We start from the raw sequence: 21,449 nt of genomic DNA, 5'->3' as shown, positions 1-21,449 counted from the left end.
TTCAATATGACTAAATTGAGGACCACTACTGTGACAAACAGTAAGAACAGATCAAGGGGGAATATGTCCCTCACCTAACCTTTTCTGACCCCAGTCTATAGGCATTGGCTTCAGCTTAGAAGCAATTAATTTTTTTTTTTAGTCTAGCAACTATTTCAGTACATCTAGAACAGAGGTTCCCCCAGTCAGGTTCAGCATATCTACAGTGAGATCTGCATGCACCACCTTCACTGTATGCAAACCTAATTCAAATTAACTGTAGAGATCCTGAAAGCATGACTGGCTGGAGCCCCAGGACCAGTCTGGGAGCCACTGAACTAGAGACAGACCACTAGCAAAGCTTCTGAAATAGCATGGTCTGATGATTAAACCTAAGTCTGCATGATGTAATGGATGTTAGTATACATAGAGTTGGCAGGGATATCCTGAAAGGCTGACTTCTGCCACCATCTAGACACCTCAATGGAACAGAACACAAGCTTGCTTGGTATTTTAGTTCGATTCTTCATCTCTTGACTTATGGAAAAGGATACAAGTCAGATTAGTGCTAATTATTCCTTCTCCCCTAGACAAGACCAGGTCACAAAATGTGTCCACTTGCATTTTATTTCAAATTTGTGAGCTGGAGTTACAGAAAGCAAAAACAATTCTCAGGATTTTCATATTCACATCATTGATCTTATGATGAACTAGGGTCAGCATGTGTGCTAGAATCCTCATTTCTTACTGGCCTTGATGGCAGATTTGGTAACTTTTGCAGCAGTTGCAGCTTTCTTCTCTACAGCCTTTATAACACCTACAGCCACTGTCTGCCTCATGTCACGAACAGCAAAACGTCCTGCAAGACAAGCAGAGGCTGCCATTAGACTCCCCCCTACATGTTCTATTACAGGACTTCTGGAGAGAGTCAAAGCCAGTAATATTCAAAACATTTCACATGTTTGCTCCCACTTAGATTTTAGCACAGATATTAAGCTGATTTTCATTAGCACAGGAAGAGACAGCATAAGCCCCAAGTTATGGAATCCAGAGACTTCTCCCCTCACATTTTTTTTTCCACCAACTCACCTTGATCTACTTATATATATTAAAAAAAAAAGTTAGCAAAATCTGAGAGCTAGGGTTGTTTCCACATTAAACTAATGGATGTGCCAAGATGCAGCTCCCCCCACCCACAGATCATTCGTAGACAATTTTGCTTAGACAGGCAGCAGTTAAAACTTAATTTACACAGATTTAATGCATTTGTATCCCACATTTTCCCACCTTTTTGCGGGCTCAGTGTGGCTTACAATAAGATATGAATAATGGAAATACATTTGTTACAACTTGGTTATGGATTACATTGTACAGAGTTATGCGAGACATTCGAATATCATTAGGAATATAACAATGGGACATCAACATGGAAACATTGGAAGAAGACAATGGGAAGCTAAAAGGGCAGTGTTAGACACAAAGACATATGGTGTACATGGTTCCGTGAATAAATGTAATATCTTCCCTCATAGGTGCCAAACATGTCAAAGTGTTTGGAAGTATCAGTTTAGCCTTCTAACAATGGAGCTTGGCTAATACTGGGGGTGTTCAACTGAAGGCTGATTTTGACAGTTCTAGGAACAAAAGTTGATCACTAGCAAATTTCTTGGGCAAGAATTTGCTCAAATTAATGTATTGTCATGAGCCCTCAGTGGACCACAACTAAGTGCCACTAACTGGACAAGGATACAATTGTCCTTCCATTTGCAAATGCATGAATATCATTGCTATATCCCACTTTGCAGGGTGTAGTGGAAACACTGTGCCCTCCTGAATTGCTTATAGAAGTTGCATTTGCCAGCAATACAGAGAGACCACGGGGGCTCATTTTCAAAGCACTTTGTAAGTTCCATAGCTTACCATGGAATTTAAGTGCTTTGAAAGTGGTGGGGGGGGGGGGGGGGTGGAGTTAACTATTTATGACTAACACCTGATCAGGCTTGGCTTGAGTTTCCCTAGGGAAGATATCTAGAAATTAGCAAAATGCATACCAAGAGGTGGGTAGCGGGAGAAGCTTTCCACACACATGGGCTTTCCAGGAATCATCACCACAATAGCAGCATCCCCAGATTTCAGTGCTTTGGGATTATCCTCCAGTTTCTTTCCTGAACGTCGATCAATCTTCTCCTTCAGTTCAGCAAATTTACAGGATATGTGTGCAGTGTGACAGTCCAATACAGGAGAATATCCAGCACTGATCTGGCCTGGATGGTTCAGTATGATAACCTGTGCAAGGTGGATCAGAACACTATGAGAAAATGCAAGTGTTAATTGAAGAGTAAAGTGCTGTGCAAAATAACCAGAGCTTGTGTGACTAGTATTCAATAAAAAAAAAAAAAGGAATGGGATAAGTGAGGGAGATTCACTGCACTTATTCTTGTAATCTGATCTTAAGTGCTTCATATACTATAAAGCCTATCCAAGTATACAATATGACCAAGTGAAATTTTGTGAAGGAAGGGACAAAGTCTGTCAAGGTTATGACTTCAGGGCCAACAGTCATTAGGGCAGCTGTGTTAGAACATAGCATTTCTATACTGCCTGTTGCAAGGGATCAGAAGTCTGGTTCAGTGAACAGACCAGCATTTATATACAGTGTAACCCCTCCCCAAATATCTGCATGCTTGTCACCTCCGTTATGTAATCTTCTGGGAACATAAATGTTTTTAGTGCAAATCTCATGCATATTCACTACAATTACAATCTAGGTCTCAACTCTATAATTAGTTACACATATTACAAATTATTCACTAGTAACTGTTTTACATTTTAAAATATATTTTATCAAATCAATACAATTTTCCTAAAATAAAATCCATTCCCTTAACCCATAGTTAACCAATCCATACAGCAATACATTTAAAACCAAACAATTCTCCACAATACACATTCAAATAGCATATATCTGGCAATCTTTTACATCAATGTGTGATCACAGCTCTTTAATCATGTGTTAATCCACTGCTCCAGAGTCTCCCACAAGATTCAGCCTTGCTTCAAATCAGACTCATTGAATCACCAACTTATAAAATAGTTCTGTCCTTTTTTTCAACAAACCATTGTAACGTTAGTGATAAATCTTGAATAACCATTGATATCAGTCAGCAACATCCAAAACTGTCCATTTTCACCATTAGCAGTGTCATGTGTTCCAGATATTTTTTTTTTTTGAAATTGTGGTTACATTTGTATTAGAGTTTCAATCTCTCCAATTCTTATAGTATTCCACCATACGACCAGGACCCAACATGCTCATGTTTCGCTATAAAAGCGTCATCAGGGGTCTTGAATTTGGCTCATCCAAATTCATCCAAACGCAGTTTGGGAGAGCAGTTCTAACTCACCACTGGTATTTGACTACCCCACCACCTGGATGAGCCAAATTCAAGACCCCTGATGACGCTTTTATAGCGAAACATGAGCATGTTGGGTCCTGGTCGTATGGTGGAATACTATAAGAATTGGAGAGATTGAAACTCTAATACAAATGTAACCACAATTTCAAAAAATATATATCTGGAACACATGACACTGCTAATGGTGAAAATGGACAGTTTTGGATGTTGCTGACTGATATCATCAATGGTTATTCAAGATTATCACTAACGTTACAATGGTTTGTTGAAAAAAAGGACAGAACTATTTATAAGTTGGTGATTCAATGAGTCTGATTTGAAGCAAGGCTGAATCTTGTGGGAGACTGGAGCAGTGGATTAACACATGATTAAAGAGCTGTGATCACACATTGATGTAAAAGATTGCCAGATATATGCTATTTGAATGTGTATTGCAAGAGTATTGTGGAGAATTGTTTGGTTTTAAATGTATTGGTGTATGGATTGGTTAATAACTATGGGTTGAGGGAATGGATTTTATTTTAGGAAAATTGTATTGATTTAATAAAGAAATACATTTTAAAATGTAAAACAGTTACTAGTGAATAATATGCATATTCACTAGGGATATCCTGAAAACCCAACCGGCTGGTAGTCCCCCAGGACAGATTTGAGAACCACTGCTCTAGAAGACAAGTTCAGATAGATCAAGGAATGAAGTGAAGGAGAGATTCGGGCTGTGGATGGGGAGGAGGAGTGAAGAGGAAATGGCTGGGAGACACGGGAAAGGAACCGGGCCCCCTACTGCTTTGGGCCCTTCTGATACTACTCAGTCAACTGGACAGCCTGCTCCTTGGTGGAGAGGGAATAGCAGCAGTATCTAAGATGAGGAATCCCCCCTCCCAAATGCCCATAGTGTAGCTAGACTGCATAGGATCTAGCCAATGAGACAAAGCACTGGAAGGCTGCTCTAGTTACAGCAAGGAAACATGCTAGGGACGAAGTTCTTGTTCTAACACATTTGTACCTTTCTGAAGAGGGGGAGAAACCCCCCCCCCCTCCTCCAAGATATTAATGCATTTCTATGAAAGCTCAAATAACTATCATATGATCTTGTCTTAGCATAGCAAGTGAGGAATTCCACCATTCATAAGTACATAAGTATTTGCCATACTGGGAAAGACCAAAGGTCCATCGAGCCCAGCATCTTGTTTCCAACAGTGGCCAATTCAGGTCACAAATACCCAGCAAGATCCCAAAAATGTACAAAACGTTTTATACTGCTTATCCCAGAAATAGTGGATTTTCCCCAAGTCCATTTAATAATGGTCTATGGACTCTTCCTTTAGGAAGCCATCCAAACCTTTTTTAAACGCCGCTAAGCTAACCACCTTTACCACATTCTCTGGCAACGAATTCCAGAGTTTAATTACACATTGAGTGAAAGATTTTCTCTGATTAGTTTTAAATTTACTACATTGTAGCTTCTTCGCATGCCCCCTAGTCCTAGTATTTTTGGAAAGCGTGAACAGATGCTTCACATCTACCCGTTCAACTCCACTCATTTTATAGACCTCTATCATATCTTCCCTCAGCCGCCTTTTCTCCAGGCTGAAGAGCCCTAGCCGCTTTAGCCTTTCCTCATAGGGAAGTCGTCCCATCCCCTTTATCATTTTAGTCGCCCTTCTCTGCACCTTTTCTAATTGCACTATAACTTTTTTGAGACAGCCTCCCCTCATCAGAGGCCAGAGGTGCATAAACAGGCAAAGTGGATATAAATGCGCAGGTGTTGGAATGTTATGAGCTATATTCTGCAAGCTTTTCCTACTGGTGTGAAAAACCCACTGCAGAGCACCAACCCCTTCCCCCACAGTGTAGGCAGGAGAAAGGGTGAGGATATCACCAAGCTATGAGGGAGAAGTACAGATATGCTGTACTGAGCACTATTGTTACCAGATTAGTATGCTAATAGAACTGCCTACCTTAAAGTCATGTTAGGTACCCAGTCTGAACAGGAGCTATGCCAAGCAGTCACACAGAAGGCTCCCCTTGCAATTCCCATGTCCCTTACCTGAGAAGTGAAGCTGCCAGCCTCCATGGGAGGATCGTTCTTGCTGTCTCCTGCTACGTTGCCACGTCTAATATCTTTCACAGACACATTTTTCACATTGAAACCTATGTTGTCTCCTGGAAAGGCCTCCTGTAGGGCTTCATGATGCATTTCTACTGACTTTACTTCAGTTGTGAGGTTACACGGAGCAAATGTCACCACCATCCCTGGCTTCATAACACCAGTTTCAACACGGCCCACTGGCACAGTACCAATACCTAAAGAGGAAGAAATTGATCAGATTGACAAACTAGATCAGTGCACACCAGAACAAGAATCTTACTTACCTCCAATTTTATACACATCCTGCAGGGGCAGACGAAGGGGTTTATCTGTAGGACGTGTTGGGGGGATAATGGAGTCCAGAGCTTCCAGCAATGTAACTCCACTAGCATTACCCTCCTTCCTATCAATCTTCCAGCCTTTAAACCAGGGCATCTGAAACAGCAAAGCTCATTACCAGGAGAGGATATAGCTTGTGAGGTGCTGTTTGGCATTAAGGGATTTGATTTTGTGCCTGTAGAAGTTCTGGCAGTCAATGACTGACTGTTCTCAAGCAACTATTAGTGTTAATTTAATGGAATCACTTCATGACTAACATCCCAGTCCCATTTTGTCATTTGTTTTTAATGTCGGCTATTGTACGTCACCTATAAATTTGCTTGTTACCTGCATCAAACTATGGTGTTTATGGGATGCAAGACAAATAATGTAGTCTGATTTGTTATACAATAGCCTAACAACCTATGCCTTGAATTTCAGCCTTCAAGCCATGGAGATTAGAGTACACAATGTTGTTGTCTGTTTGACAATTTTATCCAACTAGTTCATTTTTAAGTTTCTGTTAGTGCACAGCCTCTAGAGTATCCACTGCTCTAAAGTGGTGTACAGAACATGAGGTAATGTTACCTTCCTAACATAAGATGACTGTCAGTATTTGACACTTCATCTTATATAGGAGACTAAGATCTATTAGTTGTAATAAGAATACTTTTATCTGAACTCTTGCCTCTGCTCATGTTTTAGCAATACACTTCAGTTTGCATGAAACTAGCTTTTATTTTAATATTTTAATATTTTATTTACTTATTGCCAGCAGGAAGTTACCCTAGGCTGTCGCTCCCTCCTCCCCCCCCAACATGACCACCACAAGTATTCTCTGTAAAAGTAACTCACTTTAGCACTGGGTTCCAGCATGTTATCACCATGCCAGCCAGAAATTGGCACGAAAGCCACAGATGCTGGGTTGTAGCCAATCTTCTTGATATAAGCACCAACTTCTTTTGTTATCTCTTGGTAGCGTTTTGGACTATATGGGGGCTCTGTTGAGTCCATTTTATTCACACCAACAATCAGCTGCTTCACTCCCAACGTATATGCTAGCAGGGCATGCTCACGGGTCTGTCCGCTCTTAGAGATACCAGCCTCAAACTCACCAACTCCACCAGCAACAATCAGTACAGCACAGTCTGCCTAAAGAAGGAAGGAAGGAAGGAAAGTAGAATCAGCAAGTAGGATCAGTAAAGAGGCTTCCCCCAGAGGTACTGCCTATTTCATACCTGTGAGGTGCCTGTAATCATGTTCTTGATGAAGTCTCTGTGCCCTGGAGCATCGATGATTGTGATATAATATTTGCTGGTCTCAAATTTCCAAAGAGATATATCAATCGTGATGCCACGCTCCCGTTCAGCTTTCAGTTTATCCAGTACCCAGGCATATTTGAAAGAGCCTTTACCCATCTATGGTGATAAACACACCAGTTTCAGAAGTAGAACTAACCCAACATAATACTAAAGTTTCTTGAAATCTACCTTACACACACCTGGAAGTTACAACTTTTCATGAAGGAAGAGATTGGATTAAGTTGCTTTGTGACCCCACAATCTGATGTTATAATGTTATGCACCAACATATGAAAACAAAACAGCAGTTATAAAAGTGGCCTGCTCGGAGGCTTAACCTTGACTAATCAAGAGAAGGATAATATTACAGGTAACCACACTCAGTTATGTATCAATGAACATTAAGTCAGTAGAACTTAAAGATACAAAACCGTAATGTACTAGAACAGTTGACAATACCCACCTATAAAGTTAGAGAGGTTGAGACCAAGCTATCGAAAAACTTAGAGGGCACAATCCCCTCTATGGAAAAGGACAAATGGCAGTTCATATGATGGAGAATGAAGATTTTGATGCAATATGAAAGAACAGATGACAGCAATGGAAAACAGACCCAACAAGGTCATAGTACAGACAGTTCAGAGGATCACACGTTAGTAAGGTGATAGAAACTAGCCACCTGCTAAAGATTTCAGAATGAGCAAGTGAATGGATTTGCTACTGCTTGGAGCAAACAGGACAATGTTGAAGGAAGGAACAAATAACCTCTTTCAAGGCATAAAGAGTACAATATGAACAGGGGACAAGTGAATGCGGTAAGGATCAAATTCTGGCCTGTTGAAAATATTACTAGCTTAAGACCTATGTATGTAGGTATGTATGGGGGGGGGGGGGGCGGGGAGGTAGAGCAACAGTCTGGTCAGCTTGAGGGGATATTATGTTAGTGTCAGAGCTGCCAAGTTACCCATTCCAGGAGGGAGACTCTGGCCGGTCCTGGTTTAAAGCTTACATCCCAAAGCAGTGTGGGATTTGTAATCCATGATTCTATCCATTAAAATCAGTGCTGCAGGTACCATAATGCACCAGGATGAGGTTAGCAGAAATCCAGGACTGGCCAGTCTCCCTCCTGGAATGGGTAACTTGGCAGCTCTGTAGTGTTTCTTGTTAAAGTGCTGGTTAAAAGTTAAGAATTTGTTTTGCTGAAAGGCAGTATATCAAAATAAGATACATTTCCATAGAATACACCAGCACAAATACCCAGGAACATCGCTATTAGCTAAAGCTCGATTTTAGGCCTTTTATCGTCTAGCTAATTAGGTTAATTTTTGGAGACCGCCAAGTGTTTTCATAGCACAGGTATTAGAAGGGCAATGTTGCTTCTAGACTGAGGACAGCAAATAGGACGCCAAGGAGGGCAACTGAAGAGCAGCAGGGTCTAAGCAGGGAGGGGTTATATAGGTGCAGGTCCTATAAGTATAACGCCCAGTATCGAACAGTTCTAGCCAGGAAAGGCTGGTGTGTAAATTTGACGTGTCAACAAGTTATTAAGCAAAAGTCAGCAATACCCAGACTTGGCTTGTTAGCAAACTACGTTTCTAACCTCTTTAGATTACCATTTATGCAAGACTGCACTAGTTAAGCCCGTAGCCCGCCCGGTCCGAACACACCTACCTCGGCTGCCTCTTTCTCGAATTTCTCAATGGTTCTCTTGTCGATGCCGCCACATTTGTAGATGAGATGTCCTGTAGTGGTGGATTTCCCAGAATCAACGTGTCCAATGACCACTATATTGATGTGAATCTTTTCTTTCCCCATCGTGCAGGTGCCAATAGATTAAATTATTTCTGCGAGAGAAAAGTAACCTAAAATATTTAAAGACCGAGAACTAGAAGAGCAAAAAAAAAAAACCCGCCTCCAGCTTCCCCTGATTTTGTACCCTGCTGTCGGGCAATCAATCCCTCAATAGCCTCCCCCAAATCCCAGAACTCTCCTGTCCTCGCAAAAAAAACACCAAAATCCGAGGCGGGACTCTTCTACTACCAAACCTAAACGTACCAGAACTACCTAGTACTCCCGCGTTATTACCTGAAAAGAAACCAGAAGCACAGCCATGAAAATAAAGCCCTTAATGCTGTCGCACACGAGGAATTTAAACGGCCCGCGGAGGCGGGGGCTGCAGCGATGGGCGGGGCTTGTGATTTCCGCTCCCACACCACCCCTGTGTAAGCCGGCGAATTCCCGTTTCCAAGAAAAACTGTGACAATGCTAACTACGGTAAAGATTGAGTGAACAGGCAAATTCAAATGTCATCACTACACTTATAAAACCCAGACGAATCTCAAGTCAATTTATTTATTTATTGCATTTGTATCCCACATTTTCCCACTGTATGGCAGGTTCAATATGGCTAAAACAAAAACAAAAAGGAGGTTCAATATGGCTTACATATTGCTAAAAAGCAGGGCCACCGAGAGACTAGGCCGGGCCGGGGGCAAGTCGTCCAGCCTCCGTTCCCCCCCCCCCCCCCCCAGCCGTTGCCCCTGCCGCCCTCCGTCGCTCACTCCCCCCCCCCCCCCCCCCGCCGTCCACGGTCTCACTTGCCTGCCTCCATGGCTCCGGGTCCCCTGCATTCAAAGCGGCAGTCACAGATCGCCTCTCTTCTGGCCTTCCCTCCCTGTGTCCCGCTCTCATGTGATGTAACTTCCGGTTTCCGCGAGGGCGGGACACAGGAGCCGAGGAGGCAGGCAGGTGAGATCGGGGACTGCAGTGCTGGCGGCCTGACTCCGGCACCGGGCCCCCCCTGGAGAATTTTGCCCCCCCCCCCTCTCGGTGGCCCTGCTAAAAAGGCGGTTACAAAATGTAGATTTCTAGAAGTCTAGTACATAATACAGAAGTACAAGCAATGGCAAACTGAAATAATCTGTTCCTGAGTTTAAATTTAAATCTCTGGCTCTTCTGTGCATAAGTTTGTCTCCTAAAGTGGACCCTAGCATCAGGTATCTATGATTTGGAGTATTCTTCCCACTGTGCATCATCACTTTGTACTTGTCCATATTAAATTTAATTTGGATGCCCCGTCTTCCAGATTCCTAAGGTCTTCCTGCAATTTCTCTCAGTCCACATATCTATATATATAAAAGGCAAGACCAACGTTCTATGAAGCCTCCAGCGCCAGAGATATCCGGTTTCCCCATGAGTGAAGGAAAACAGCACAGCACAAAATCTCACACAGTGAAGGACTCAGAGGGGGGAGGGGAGAGAGATGCCCTCACTCTCTCTGTAACAAAAACACAGAACAGCAGGAAACTTAACACTGAAGGACTGGACTGGGAGGGGGGAGGGGGAGGGAGAGAGGGCAGGGACACACACTCCCACATGCACACTCTGAAGAAAACCTTGCTAGCCCCCGTTTCATTTGCATCAGAAACGGGGCTTTTTTACTAGTATTTTTATAACTTTGAATAGTTTTGTGTCATCTGAAAATGTAATCACCTCACTTGTCAATTCCATTTCCAGATCATGTATAAATATGTTAAATAGCTCAAATCCCTGTGGCACACCACTTTTCACTATTGAGAGAAATGGCCATTTATCCCTACCCTCTGTTTTCTATCCACTAACCAGTTCCCAATCCTCAACAAAACATTGCCTCCTATCATAGGAGCCAAATTTTCAAAATGATTGGGGGTGCTAAACCCAATGGAAATTGCCCTTCCCTCGACACTGTCAACAGAGCAGGCTCCTATGCCTCTTACCCATGGATTTTTACATTTTCACAGAAGTCTCTCATGAGGGACTTTGTCAAAAGCTTTCTGAAAATCTAGACACGCTAGAGAGCTAATTTTCAAAGCACTTAGACTTACAAAGTTCCATAGGTTACTACATTAACTTCCACAATCTTTGTGAGTGATAGTCAGTTTCATGTTTTAAGTGGAGAGGTGTGGTAGCCGTGTTAGTCCACTTTTAAAGGTAATCAATATAAATAAAACATGGAAAAGAAAATAAGATGATACCTTTTTTATTGGACATAACAATACATTTCTTGATTAGCTTTCGAAGGTAGCCCTTCTTCATCAGATCGGAAATTGTTTTAAGTGCCAATTGAAGGCTTTTTATTATGTTGCTGCTTTTGGGACTGTTCTCCCTGAGGGTTAGGGGATCTACTGTTGCTCCTGGGTGTTGATGGATGATTGGTTTTTGCTCCTTTTGTTGTTCTTTTAACTGTTGTGTGAATGTGCTTTACCATCAGTTTTCTTTTCTTTTACATTTTATTGGATTGTACACCGCTGTGATTTCCCATTAATTTTAGTGGTCTATCAAGACTGATAAACTGTAACTATAACTGGCTCCCCTTTACCCACATTTATATTCATGCCTTCAAAAAATGTAGCAAATTCACGAGGCAAGACTTCTTTGACTGAATCCATGTTGACTTTGTCTCATTAAACCATGTTTTTGTTCTGTAATTTTGTTATTGATAATAGTTTCCACTATTTTGCCCAGCAATTACATCAGGCTTATCAGTTTCCCAGATGACCCCAGAACCCTTTTTAAAAACTGACTTTATGTTGGCCACCTTAAAATCTTCAGGTACTGTGGATGATTTTAATGAGAGGTTACAGATTACCAATAGAAGACCTGTAATTAGGAGGAGTGGCCTAGTGGTTAGGGTGGTGGACTTTGGTCCTGGGGAACTGAGTTGGATTCCCACTTCAGGCACAGGCAGCTCCTTGTGACTCTGGGCAAGTCACTTAACCCTCCATTGACCCATGTTAGCTGCATTGAGCCTGCCATGAGTGGGAAAGCACAGGGTACAAATGTAACTAAAATAAATAAATAATTTAAATTTTTAGCTCCTTTGGTACTCTGGGGGCATAAACCATCTGGTCAAGAAGATTTGCTGCTTTTGTTGATTTGGCTTATTACATCTTCTCCTTACTCCATAATGAAGGGCTGATCACACTAAAAATATATGAGTGAATTGAGTTAAAAACTATTTTCCAGAATGATGGAATAACCAAAGATTTTGTTGACCAGATTCTAAAGTTCTAAATGGCATATATGGTAAAGAGGAAGCCCGGTTGATTGTGTTGGAAAGAGATTAGCAATCATCATAGGAAGCTCAATGAGAACCAGGGATCGGGGCTTGAGAATCATGAGAATGGGTTTGGGAGGAGGCCTTGCAATGAAGCATTGGAATCATGAGGGCAGAGAGGAGAGAGGTAGAGAAAAGGGGTTTCAATTCCACTCCTGCCACTCACATTTCATGTGACCTTGGCTGTCACTTATCTCCCATTGCCTCAAGATAGACTTTAAGCTCTCTGGGGAAGGGTCGTGTATCTGAACACTTATTACCACTGTACAGCACTGCATACAGTTGATATTGTGTATCCGGATTTTCAAAAGGCGTTTGACAAGGTACCTCATGAAAGGCTACAGAGGAAATTGGAGGGTCATGGGATAGGAGGAAATGTCCTATTGTGGATTAAAAACTGGTTGAAGGATAGGAAACAGAGAGTGGGGTTAAATGGGCAGTATTCACAATGGAGAAGGGTAGTTAGTGGGATTCCTAAGGGGTCTGTACTATGACCGCTGCTTTTTAATATATTTATAAATGATTTGGAGATAGGAGTAACTAGTGAGGTAATTAAATTTGCTGATGACACAAAGTTATTCAAAGTTGTTAAATCGCAACAGGATTGTGAAAAATTACAAGAGAACCTTACGAGACTGGGAGACTGGGCGGCTAAATGGCAGATGACGTTTAATGTGAGCAAGTGCAAGGTGATGCATGTGGGAAAAAAGAACCCGAATTATAGCTACGTCATGCAAGGTTCCACGTTAGGAGTTACGGACCAAGAAAGGGATCTGGGTGTCGTCGTCTATAATACACTGAAACCTTCTGCTCGGTGTGCTGCTGCGGCTAGGAAAGTGAATAGAATGTTGGGTATTATTAGGAAAGGTATGGAAAACAGGTGTGAGGATGTTATAATGCCGTTGTATCGCTCCATGGTGCAACCGCACCTTGAGTATTGTGTTCAATTCTCGTCACCGCATCTCAAGAAAGATATAGTAGAATTGGAAAGGTGCAGCGAAGGGCGACTAAAATGATAGCAGGGATGGGACGACTTCCCTATGAAGAAAGATTAAGGAGGTTAGGGCTATTCAGCTTGGAGAAGAGACGGCTGAGGGGAGACATGATAGAGGTATCTACTATAATAAAACTCACCCTCAACATTCTGAGGACACTGGCGTCAGTGAAGCCAAGCCCTGACTTCCTTCAAAAAGGTTCGAAGGTTCGTGGTGGTGAAGCCACCAAAATCGCTCCAGGCCCCGCCCTCGAGGGCGGAGCAATGGCAGAACAACGAAGGGGTTGGCAGGCAGGCAGAGAGGGAGGCGGGGGTGGGTGGGAAATCGTTCCGAGCCCCGCCCTCGCGTCAAACGTCATGACGTTGGGGGCGGAGCAATGGCAGAACAACGAAGGGGTTGGCCAGGGAGGGAGGGGGGGTGTTGGCGACGAAAACCTTGCTAGCGCCTGCTTCATTTGCTCTGAAACGGGCCTCTTTTACTAGTATAAAATAATGAGTGGAGTGGAACAGGTGGATGTGAAGCGTCTGTTCATGCTTTCCAAAAATACTAGGACTAGGGGGCATGCGATGAAACCAGGGGCGTATCTGAAGTTCAGTGGTAGGGGGGGCCAGAGCCAGAGTGAGGGGGCACATTATAGCCCCTCCCCCCACCGCCAAACTTCAGATACTGGTTCGGAGCCTACCTTTTCTTTTTGTAGCTTGGCTTTTCACCGAAGTAGTCTAAACTTTGTGCAACGCGAAAGCAAAAAAAAAAAAAAAAATGTCAGCTTTCTTTCTTTCTCCGCTCCACCCCCTCCCGTCCTTCTGCGTTGAAATGCAAACGTTGCAGTCGGATTTCCTAGTTCTTCTTCGTCCTCCATGTCCGACCATGCTGTTCAAAGGAGCTGCTGAATCCAGTTCGGAGTCTGACGTCGCTGCACGTTGTACGTGCAGGACGTCCTGCATGTACAACGTGCAGCGACGTCAGACTCTGAAACCGGATTCAGCAGCTCCTTTGAACAGCCCGGACACGGAGGGCGAAGAAGAACTCAAAAGACCTTGGCTCAGCTGGCGGGGGTTGGGGTCCCCCGCCAGCTGAATGAATATTTTTAAAAGCAGCAGCAGGAGGAGGAAGCGGACCTCGGCTGGCGGGGGTTGGGGTCCCCCACCAGCAAAGGTAGCCCAGGCGATGGCGGGGGAGGGTTGTTGGCGGTAGGGGGATCCAGGGCTAAATCTGCGGGGGCCCAGGCCCCCATGGCCCCATGCAGATACGCCCCTGGATGGAACTACAGTGTAGTAAATTTAAAACAAATCGGAGAAAATTTTTCTTCACCCAACGTATAATTAAACTCTGGAATTCGTTGCCGGAGAAAGTTGTGAAGGCGGTTAGCTTAGCAGAGTTTAAAAAGGGGTTGGACGGTTTCCTAAAGGACAAGTCCGCTACTAAAGCGCTACTAAATGGACTTGGGAAAAATCCACAACTCCGGGAATAACATGTATAGAATGTTTGTACGTTGGGAAGCTTGCCAGGTGCCCTTGGCCTGGAAGCGCTGCAGGCAGCAGCAGAGCGATCTGCTGCTGCCTGTAGCGCTTGCACACGGAGGTGAGAGGCACTGTCAGGTCAGTGCAGGGGGCCCGGCACGGAGGGGGGGAGAGAGCGGTGGCGATGAGAGTAGCTGGACACGGGGGGAGGGGCCATGGTTGCTGGACTTGGGGTGAGAGCAGGGCACAGAGGAGGGTTGCTGGACATGGGGAGGGGGGAGGATCGGTGGACGGGGTGAGGCCAGGGGAGAAAGGAGGGCTGCAATACTCGCCCGTTTTTACGGGCTTAACGGCTAGTCATAACATAAATATCAGCTTGTCTACACCAGCTCTGACCTGGCATTCAAGCTCCTGCATTATGCTCCCTTAAAGTTTTCTGCCTGGGCTGGGGGCTGAACAGCTAATCCCTAACTACCACTGATTGTAGGATGTGGTGTCTAACATGAGTTTTAGGCAGGGTTAGTTTTTGTGCAAAACCCTTTTCTGCTATTTGCAACCAGGCATTCAACTAACTGCACCCTTCTGGCTCCCCTACTTTTTTTTGCATATTTGAACCAAAGCCAAAGAAGTGCCTCCAATATTACTGTGTCAATTCAGTGACTGGGAGGCGGTCGCTCACACGATCCTCCCATTGCGCGTGGTTTGACGTCATCGAACGTGCCATGCCCATGTGACCATCTATGCGCACGTGATCGTTCAGAAACTCAGGGTCACATGACATGGAAAGATGGCTGCGGCGCTGTTCGGCTTCTGTCTGGGTTTTGCTGTGTTGTCTTTGGTGAAGTCGGGGCTTCCGCCGCCGCTTGTGATCTGGCACGGAATGGGTGAGGACACCGGCGTCGGTTTCTGGGAGGCGCTGTTGGTCTCCGTGAAAGAGAGATTTAACTGGAGCAGGTTCCTGAGGAAGTGCGTGGAAAAGCAGAATAAAATTCGTGAAAGATATGGCAGTGGTGGGGTAAATGAATTTGTAGCAACGCAGCTTTCCACATCGCCTAGGTAAATTGGTTCCGTAATAAGCCATATGGGAACATTGGACACTAAAGGGTTAACGTAGTGCAGCTCTATCCGTGCTTCCGGCACGGGGTTGCTACCCGGGCATCGGTCAAACCGTGCTTGTGCATTTTGGTGTTGCGACTAGGGCTAGGGGGTGGCATCCCGGACAGCTGCCCTGGGCTCCCATGTGACAGGGAGCCCCAGGGATGGCCGAAGCTGAAGGAGGACCAGCTTGTTGGTATTCTCTCTCAATTTTCTGCCCTGTGGTCCTGAATGTGCGAGACTCTTTGACCCTGATTGGCCTTGCTGGGCTGCCCAAGTCCACAAGGTAGCATATGGTAACAAAAGAACATAAGCGTTGCTAAAATGGGGCAAACCAAAGGTCTATCAAACTTGGTATCCTGTGGCCAATCCAGGTCGCAAGTACCTGGCAAGATGCAATATAGTTCACTTTATATGTATTTAATACATCCACATCCAAAGTGTATTATGCACAGGACTTTGCACCCTATTAGAACATAAGAATAGCCAAACTGGGTCAGACCAATGGTCCATCTAGCCCATAGGAGCCAACTTTTCTAATTGATTGAGAGTGCTCAACGTGCCATAAATTACCAAGTCCATATAAAGGAAATTAAAGCATGTTGGGTTGTGCTGTTGAATGACCAGTTCTGTTCACAGCAGGTGCTGCGCACACACAGAGAACTTTTGGGTAAAAGGGTTAGAGGAATGTTACAGGTAGCAGTACAAGCCTCACCAGTCTCTCTTCCTCCCCAACCCATCACCACAGTTTACTATCCTAGTTCCAGCCCATCTACACTACACTGGTGCTATGCCTTCCAGTCCACCCAGGCCCATATATACAATACACATTCTCTCCCTCCCAGCTAGTCATCAATAGTCCCTCTTCTGTACTTAATATGTCCACACCATATGCTTTATTCTGTCTGACTATCCCCAGTTCTTTCTCAGTCCCTCCCTGCCTTAATGTCTTCTTCATTCTCTCATCTTCTGTTCCCCCCCCCCCCCCATCACTTCTCTCTTCCAATGCAGTTTGGCTTTTGTTTCTGGGTAGGATACTTATATATACACCAGACAGCTTTATACTAAACACATTGTTCCCAATGCTGTTTAATATCTTATGCAACCATTAGTAAAAAGTTTAGGGAACTCAAAGATCCATATTGCCTTTCACTATTGGCAAGCAAGCCAAACCACCACAAGGGTGGAGGTACACAAATTCCTACGAAAAGTAGAATCTGAGGAAAGGGGGAGTAGGAGGAGTAGGCACTTGAACAACACTAGTAGGCGATGTGCAATTGAATACGCTGAGCTTTTTTCCTGCATCGGCAGTGGATTACAATTGTAGCAGAAGCCTTGCTTTCATTCTCTTTGAGCTTAATATTCGTATATTTATATATCACAAGACTCCTGAGGAAGGCGTCTGTAGCGCTGAAACACGGCTGTGTTAAGTCGAGTGTATATTTAAATAAAGAGATTGTTCCTAATCTACGTCGCCTACTAGTGTTGTTCAAGAGCCTACTGCTCCTACTCCCCCTTTCCTCAGACCTCACTTTCACTATTGGCAGCATAGAACATGAATCTACTCTTTGTGGTTATTTAGATTTAGTTGATTGACGTGTTTCTGTTTATCAATTGAAGCTTAATAAAGAGAAAACAAAGGACCCTGTTTTCTAAGCCGCGCTGTAGGCATGCAAACGTTTTAGCGCACACTAACGCTACCGACACCCATAGCAATATAATAGGTGTCTCTTTCAGCACGTACTAAAAAGTTAGCGCAACTACAGCGCAGCTTAGTAAACAGGGCCCAAAGTTTTTATGGGCAGGTCCACCGTTACCTTTGAGTGATATAATGTTACAAGTTGTTAATTTTCAGATAAAATTAGATGTTTCTTCCAGAATTCTGGGAATTGAGGTGAATAGTCAATCATGTTTAGGAACTCAGGTTCATATGGTAGTAAGAGATTCTTTTCTGTTATTAAAGAAATTGAGAATTATTTGGAAATTTTGTTGATTTGTCTATCTTTAGATTGTTGGTTCAGGTTTTGATACTATCAGAACTGGACTATTGTAACTCTGTATTGGCTGCACAAAGTTGCTGAAGTCTAAATTCTAATGAGTATAGAATGCAGCAGACAAATCGATCATATTACTTCTTTGTTATTCCGTTTGCATTGGTTACCATTGGAGGCAAGATTTCAATTTAGGGTATCAGCTTTGACCTATCTCTGAGCATTGTGTGGATTGACTCCTGCTTATTTAGGTGTTCATCTTGGTTTTTCTAAATAATTTTATTGTTAAATCTACGAGAAATCAATTCTTACTAAAATTTCCCTCATTTTGAGATTTTTCGATCTACTTTTTCCTATCAGGCTGCACAGTTTTGGAATTCTTTTCCGTCTTTTATTTGTGATTATCTTCAGTTTAGGAAAGCTGTTTTAAGAGATTTATTTTTAAGGAAATGGTGTTTTTTTTTTTTGAAAATTATTATATAATTTGGATTAAAATATTGTTTTCCTGATGTTTTTTCAGCTTTTGTCTGTTGTTACCCATAGTGAACTTTTGGATTTTTGCGGATTATAAGACTGTAGTAATAATATGAATTTTCCAGGGTTGGAGAACAAAGGCAAAAATATAGCTATCGCCTTGATCCAGCCCAGCTGGCACAGAAGCCTTCACTACAAATGTAAACAATTTTCCAACCTTTGTGTCTGTAATTCAGTCCTCTGTGTCTACTTGATCTTGGGTTTCTCTCTGTTCTCAGGGTCCTTCTTTTAAGGATTCTGTTGCAGTCTTCCTCCCATGTCATCATTATTTCTCTTTCATCCATATATATATTTGTTTCTCCATGGTTTCTCTCATCTCACTTTATTCTAGTCTTACTCCTTCTTCCACTTCTTGGCCTTTTCTCACCTTCATCTGTTCTCTTCACCATGACCCTCCCCCTTAGCTGCTCTTTTCCCAGTCCCACACACCATCTCTTTTAGCTCCTCTTCTGTCTGCAGCTTGTGTCCCTCTGCCTGCTCTTCCTCCTCTCTCCCAGATCATGTCTCCTTTTGCTAGCAAACTTCCACCACACAGCTCATGCTCTTTACCTGAATTTCTCTCACCCTCACCTCCTGTTTCTACTCCTCCCCCACAGCTCCACTCTCTCTCCCTGTCCCCATCACCCAGCCTCTCTTCCCTTTACAGCTCCTTTCTGTATCTTCCAGCATTTTAGTGCACCATTGTCTCTCCTAGCCAGTGACCCCTTTCCATTCCCTTCACCCCTTCCTTGCTCCCTTTATTTATTTTCCAGTACCTCTTTTTGTTACCTTAAATGCTATAGGTATTGGGAAAACAAAAGAGGGATCCAAGGTACAAATCAAAGAAGAACAAAAGAAGCACACAAGGCCTTCAACAATGGGACAGTGGAAGAAATTTATTTAAAATATGACCCAACACGGTCTTTGTTTCGGTGTGAATCCACCTGCGTCAGGGATCAGAAATGTCCTAACGATCTGGTCGTTTTCAAATAAATTGATAAAAACCTAACAAAACAGCTGGTCTTACTGTGATCGCAGGAGAGGTCAGCGCGGTGTAAATGGTCAGTAAATCCAACAAACGCCGTTGGTTGGAAAATCCCGCCATTGTGCCATTCTTGAAGGCCCTTGTGTGCTTTTTTTTTGTTGTTGTTCTCATAGTTATTGCCTTGGCAACATAGATAAAATTGTCATGCCAATAAAGTTATCTGAATCTGTTCCTTTTGTTAGTGTCTGCTGCACTTGTAGCCTAGCAGCAGCCAATGAAAAAGGCAACTCTCTCCTCCCTTGCAGTCTATTGGACACGGTGCAGGGGGAAGCAGGAGCCAGCTAACAGGCTGCATGAGGAGGTGGGAGCAGTAGCTAGGATACAGAGGTAGTTCCTTCCGGTTTTTTTTTTGTTTAAATCATCTTTATTGAAGGTATTTGACACAGTTCTACTGAATTACAGGGAAAATTATTGGGGGTGCTCGGATACTCTCAGCACCCGCAGAGCTGGTGCCTATGATCTAGCCCAGCATCCTGTTTCCAACAGTGGCCAATCCAGGTCACAAGTACCCGGCAAAAACCCAAATAGTATCAACATTCCATGCTACCAATCCCAGGGCAAACAGTGGCTTCTTCAGGTCTGTTTCAATAGCAGACTATGGACTTTTCCTCCATGAACTTGTCCAAACCTTTTTTAAACCCAGATATAATAAACGCTGTTACTACATTATCCAGCAAAGAGTTCCAGAGCTTATTTCGTCTTATTTGTTTTAAAAGTATTTCCATGTAACTTCATTAGTCTTTGTACTTTTTGAAAGAGTAAAAAATATTCACATCTACTCGTAATACACCACTCAGGATTTTGTAGACCTCAATCATATCTCCTCTCAGCTGTTTCTTTTCCAAGCTTAAGAGCCCTAACCTCTTTAGTCTTTTTATATATATGAGAGGAGTTCCATCCCTTTTATCATTTTAGTCGCTCTTCGTTGAAGCTTTTCTAATTCCACTATCTTTTTTGAGATACGGTGACCAGAATTGAACGCAGTATTCAAGGTGAGAGCAATACAGAAGCATTATAGTATTCTCGGTCTTATTTTCCATCCGTTTCCTAATAAATCGTAGCATCCTGTTTGCTTTTTTTGTCCACTGCCGCACACTGGGTAGAGAATTTCAGCATATTGTCTACAACGGCATCTAGATCTTTTTTTTGGGTGCTGACTCCCAAGGTGGACTATGATTCGGATTATTTTTCCCAATGTGTATCACTTTGCATTTGTCCACATTACATTTCATCTGCCATTTGGATGCCCAGTCTTCCAATTTCCTAAGGTCTCCCTGCAACTTTTCACAATCCGCATGTGTTTTGACAACTTTGAATAGTTTCTGTGTCATCTGTAAATTTAATCACCTCACTTGTTCCACTTTCCAGATCATTTATAAATATGTTAAATAGCACCAATCCCAATACTGATCCCTGTGACACTCCACTGTTCACCCTCCTCCACTGAGAGAAATGACCATTGAACCGTACCCTCTGTTTTCTGTCCAATAACCAATTCCTAATCCACACCAGAACCCTGCTTCCCATCTCATGACTCTGTAATTTTCTCAGGAGTCTCTTAGGAACTTTTTCATAAGTTATCTGAAAATTCCAGATGCACTACATCAACTGGCTCATCTTTATCCACATGTTTATTCATGCCTTCAAAATATTTTGACCATTTTGTGCCTATACAAATATATTTATTAAGGCCTTTTGTGATTTTTGTTTTTAAAATCATTTATAAAACATGAGTGCTTTTAGCATAAATAGAAGGCACAAATAGGTAACCTTCCTTAAAAAATCAGGTTGCTGGGTTTAATTCTGTGGAGTCACCTAATGTAGATAAATGAAAGTGTATAAAATACAGATTGTTTTGTAGCCTCTAATAATCTTGTATAATATGCTATTTATTAATGCACCTCTTTAAAGGATGATCCATATAAATCAACAATCATGTAACTGTGTTTACAACTGATTTAATGTATTCACTTTATATCACCCTTCAGAATATGGTATTTGTGTAAAAGCCTTTTTAAAATTACCCTGTGCCCTCTGCTCCAATGTACCAGTGAGTTTTTAAAGGGAAGCTCTGTTGCATGAGTTCATGTTGTTTGAGAGGAGAGGTGTGGGCAGCTCCCCTGGGCGGCGGAGGCGGTTTCTAGATATT

At 43.0% G+C, this 21,449-nt stretch overlaps 2 protein-coding genes across 3 annotated transcripts in view; one reads left to right on the top strand and one right to left on the bottom strand.

Moving 5' to 3' along the window:
- PPT1 (palmitoyl-protein thioesterase 1) overlaps positions 1-21,449 on the top strand; it is a 63,463-nt gene that overhangs the window by 4,505 nt on the left and 37,509 nt on the right. Inside the window, exon 1 of one of the 2 annotated variants that reach the window (XM_030217960.1) lies at positions 15,419-15,540. The exons of the other annotated variant lie outside the window; for it this stretch is intronic. Within the exon in view, the coding sequence (XP_030073820.1) occupies positions 15,444-15,540 (97 nt within the window). The 5' untranslated portion in view covers positions 15,419-15,443. Of the gene's footprint in view, positions 1-15,418; positions 15,541-21,449 lie in introns of those variants that run through there. 2 annotated transcript variants of the gene reach the window in all.
- On the bottom strand, positions 257-9,279 carry LOC115479771 (elongation factor 1-alpha, oocyte form). Its single transcript, XM_030217959.1, has 8 exons — positions 9,192-9,279; positions 8,778-8,950; positions 7,044-7,223; positions 6,661-6,957; positions 5,772-5,922; positions 5,446-5,702; positions 2,031-2,265; positions 257-838 (listed from the first exon to the last, which is right to left on the bottom strand). Exons 2-8 carry the CDS (start codon positions 8,919-8,921, stop codon positions 717-719), a joined length of 1,386 nt encoding a protein of 461 aa, XP_030073819.1. The 5' UTR covers positions 8,922-8,950; positions 9,192-9,279; the 3' UTR covers positions 257-716.

The sequence above is a fragment of the Microcaecilia unicolor genome, chromosome 11, assembly GCF_901765095.1.
Source record: "Microcaecilia unicolor chromosome 11, aMicUni1.1, whole genome shotgun sequence".
NCBI classification, from domain to species: Eukaryota; Metazoa; Chordata; class Amphibia; order Gymnophiona; family Siphonopidae; genus Microcaecilia; species Microcaecilia unicolor.
Note: the sequence above shows the minus strand (reverse complement) of the source record. Positions and strands in the feature narration are given on the sequence as shown.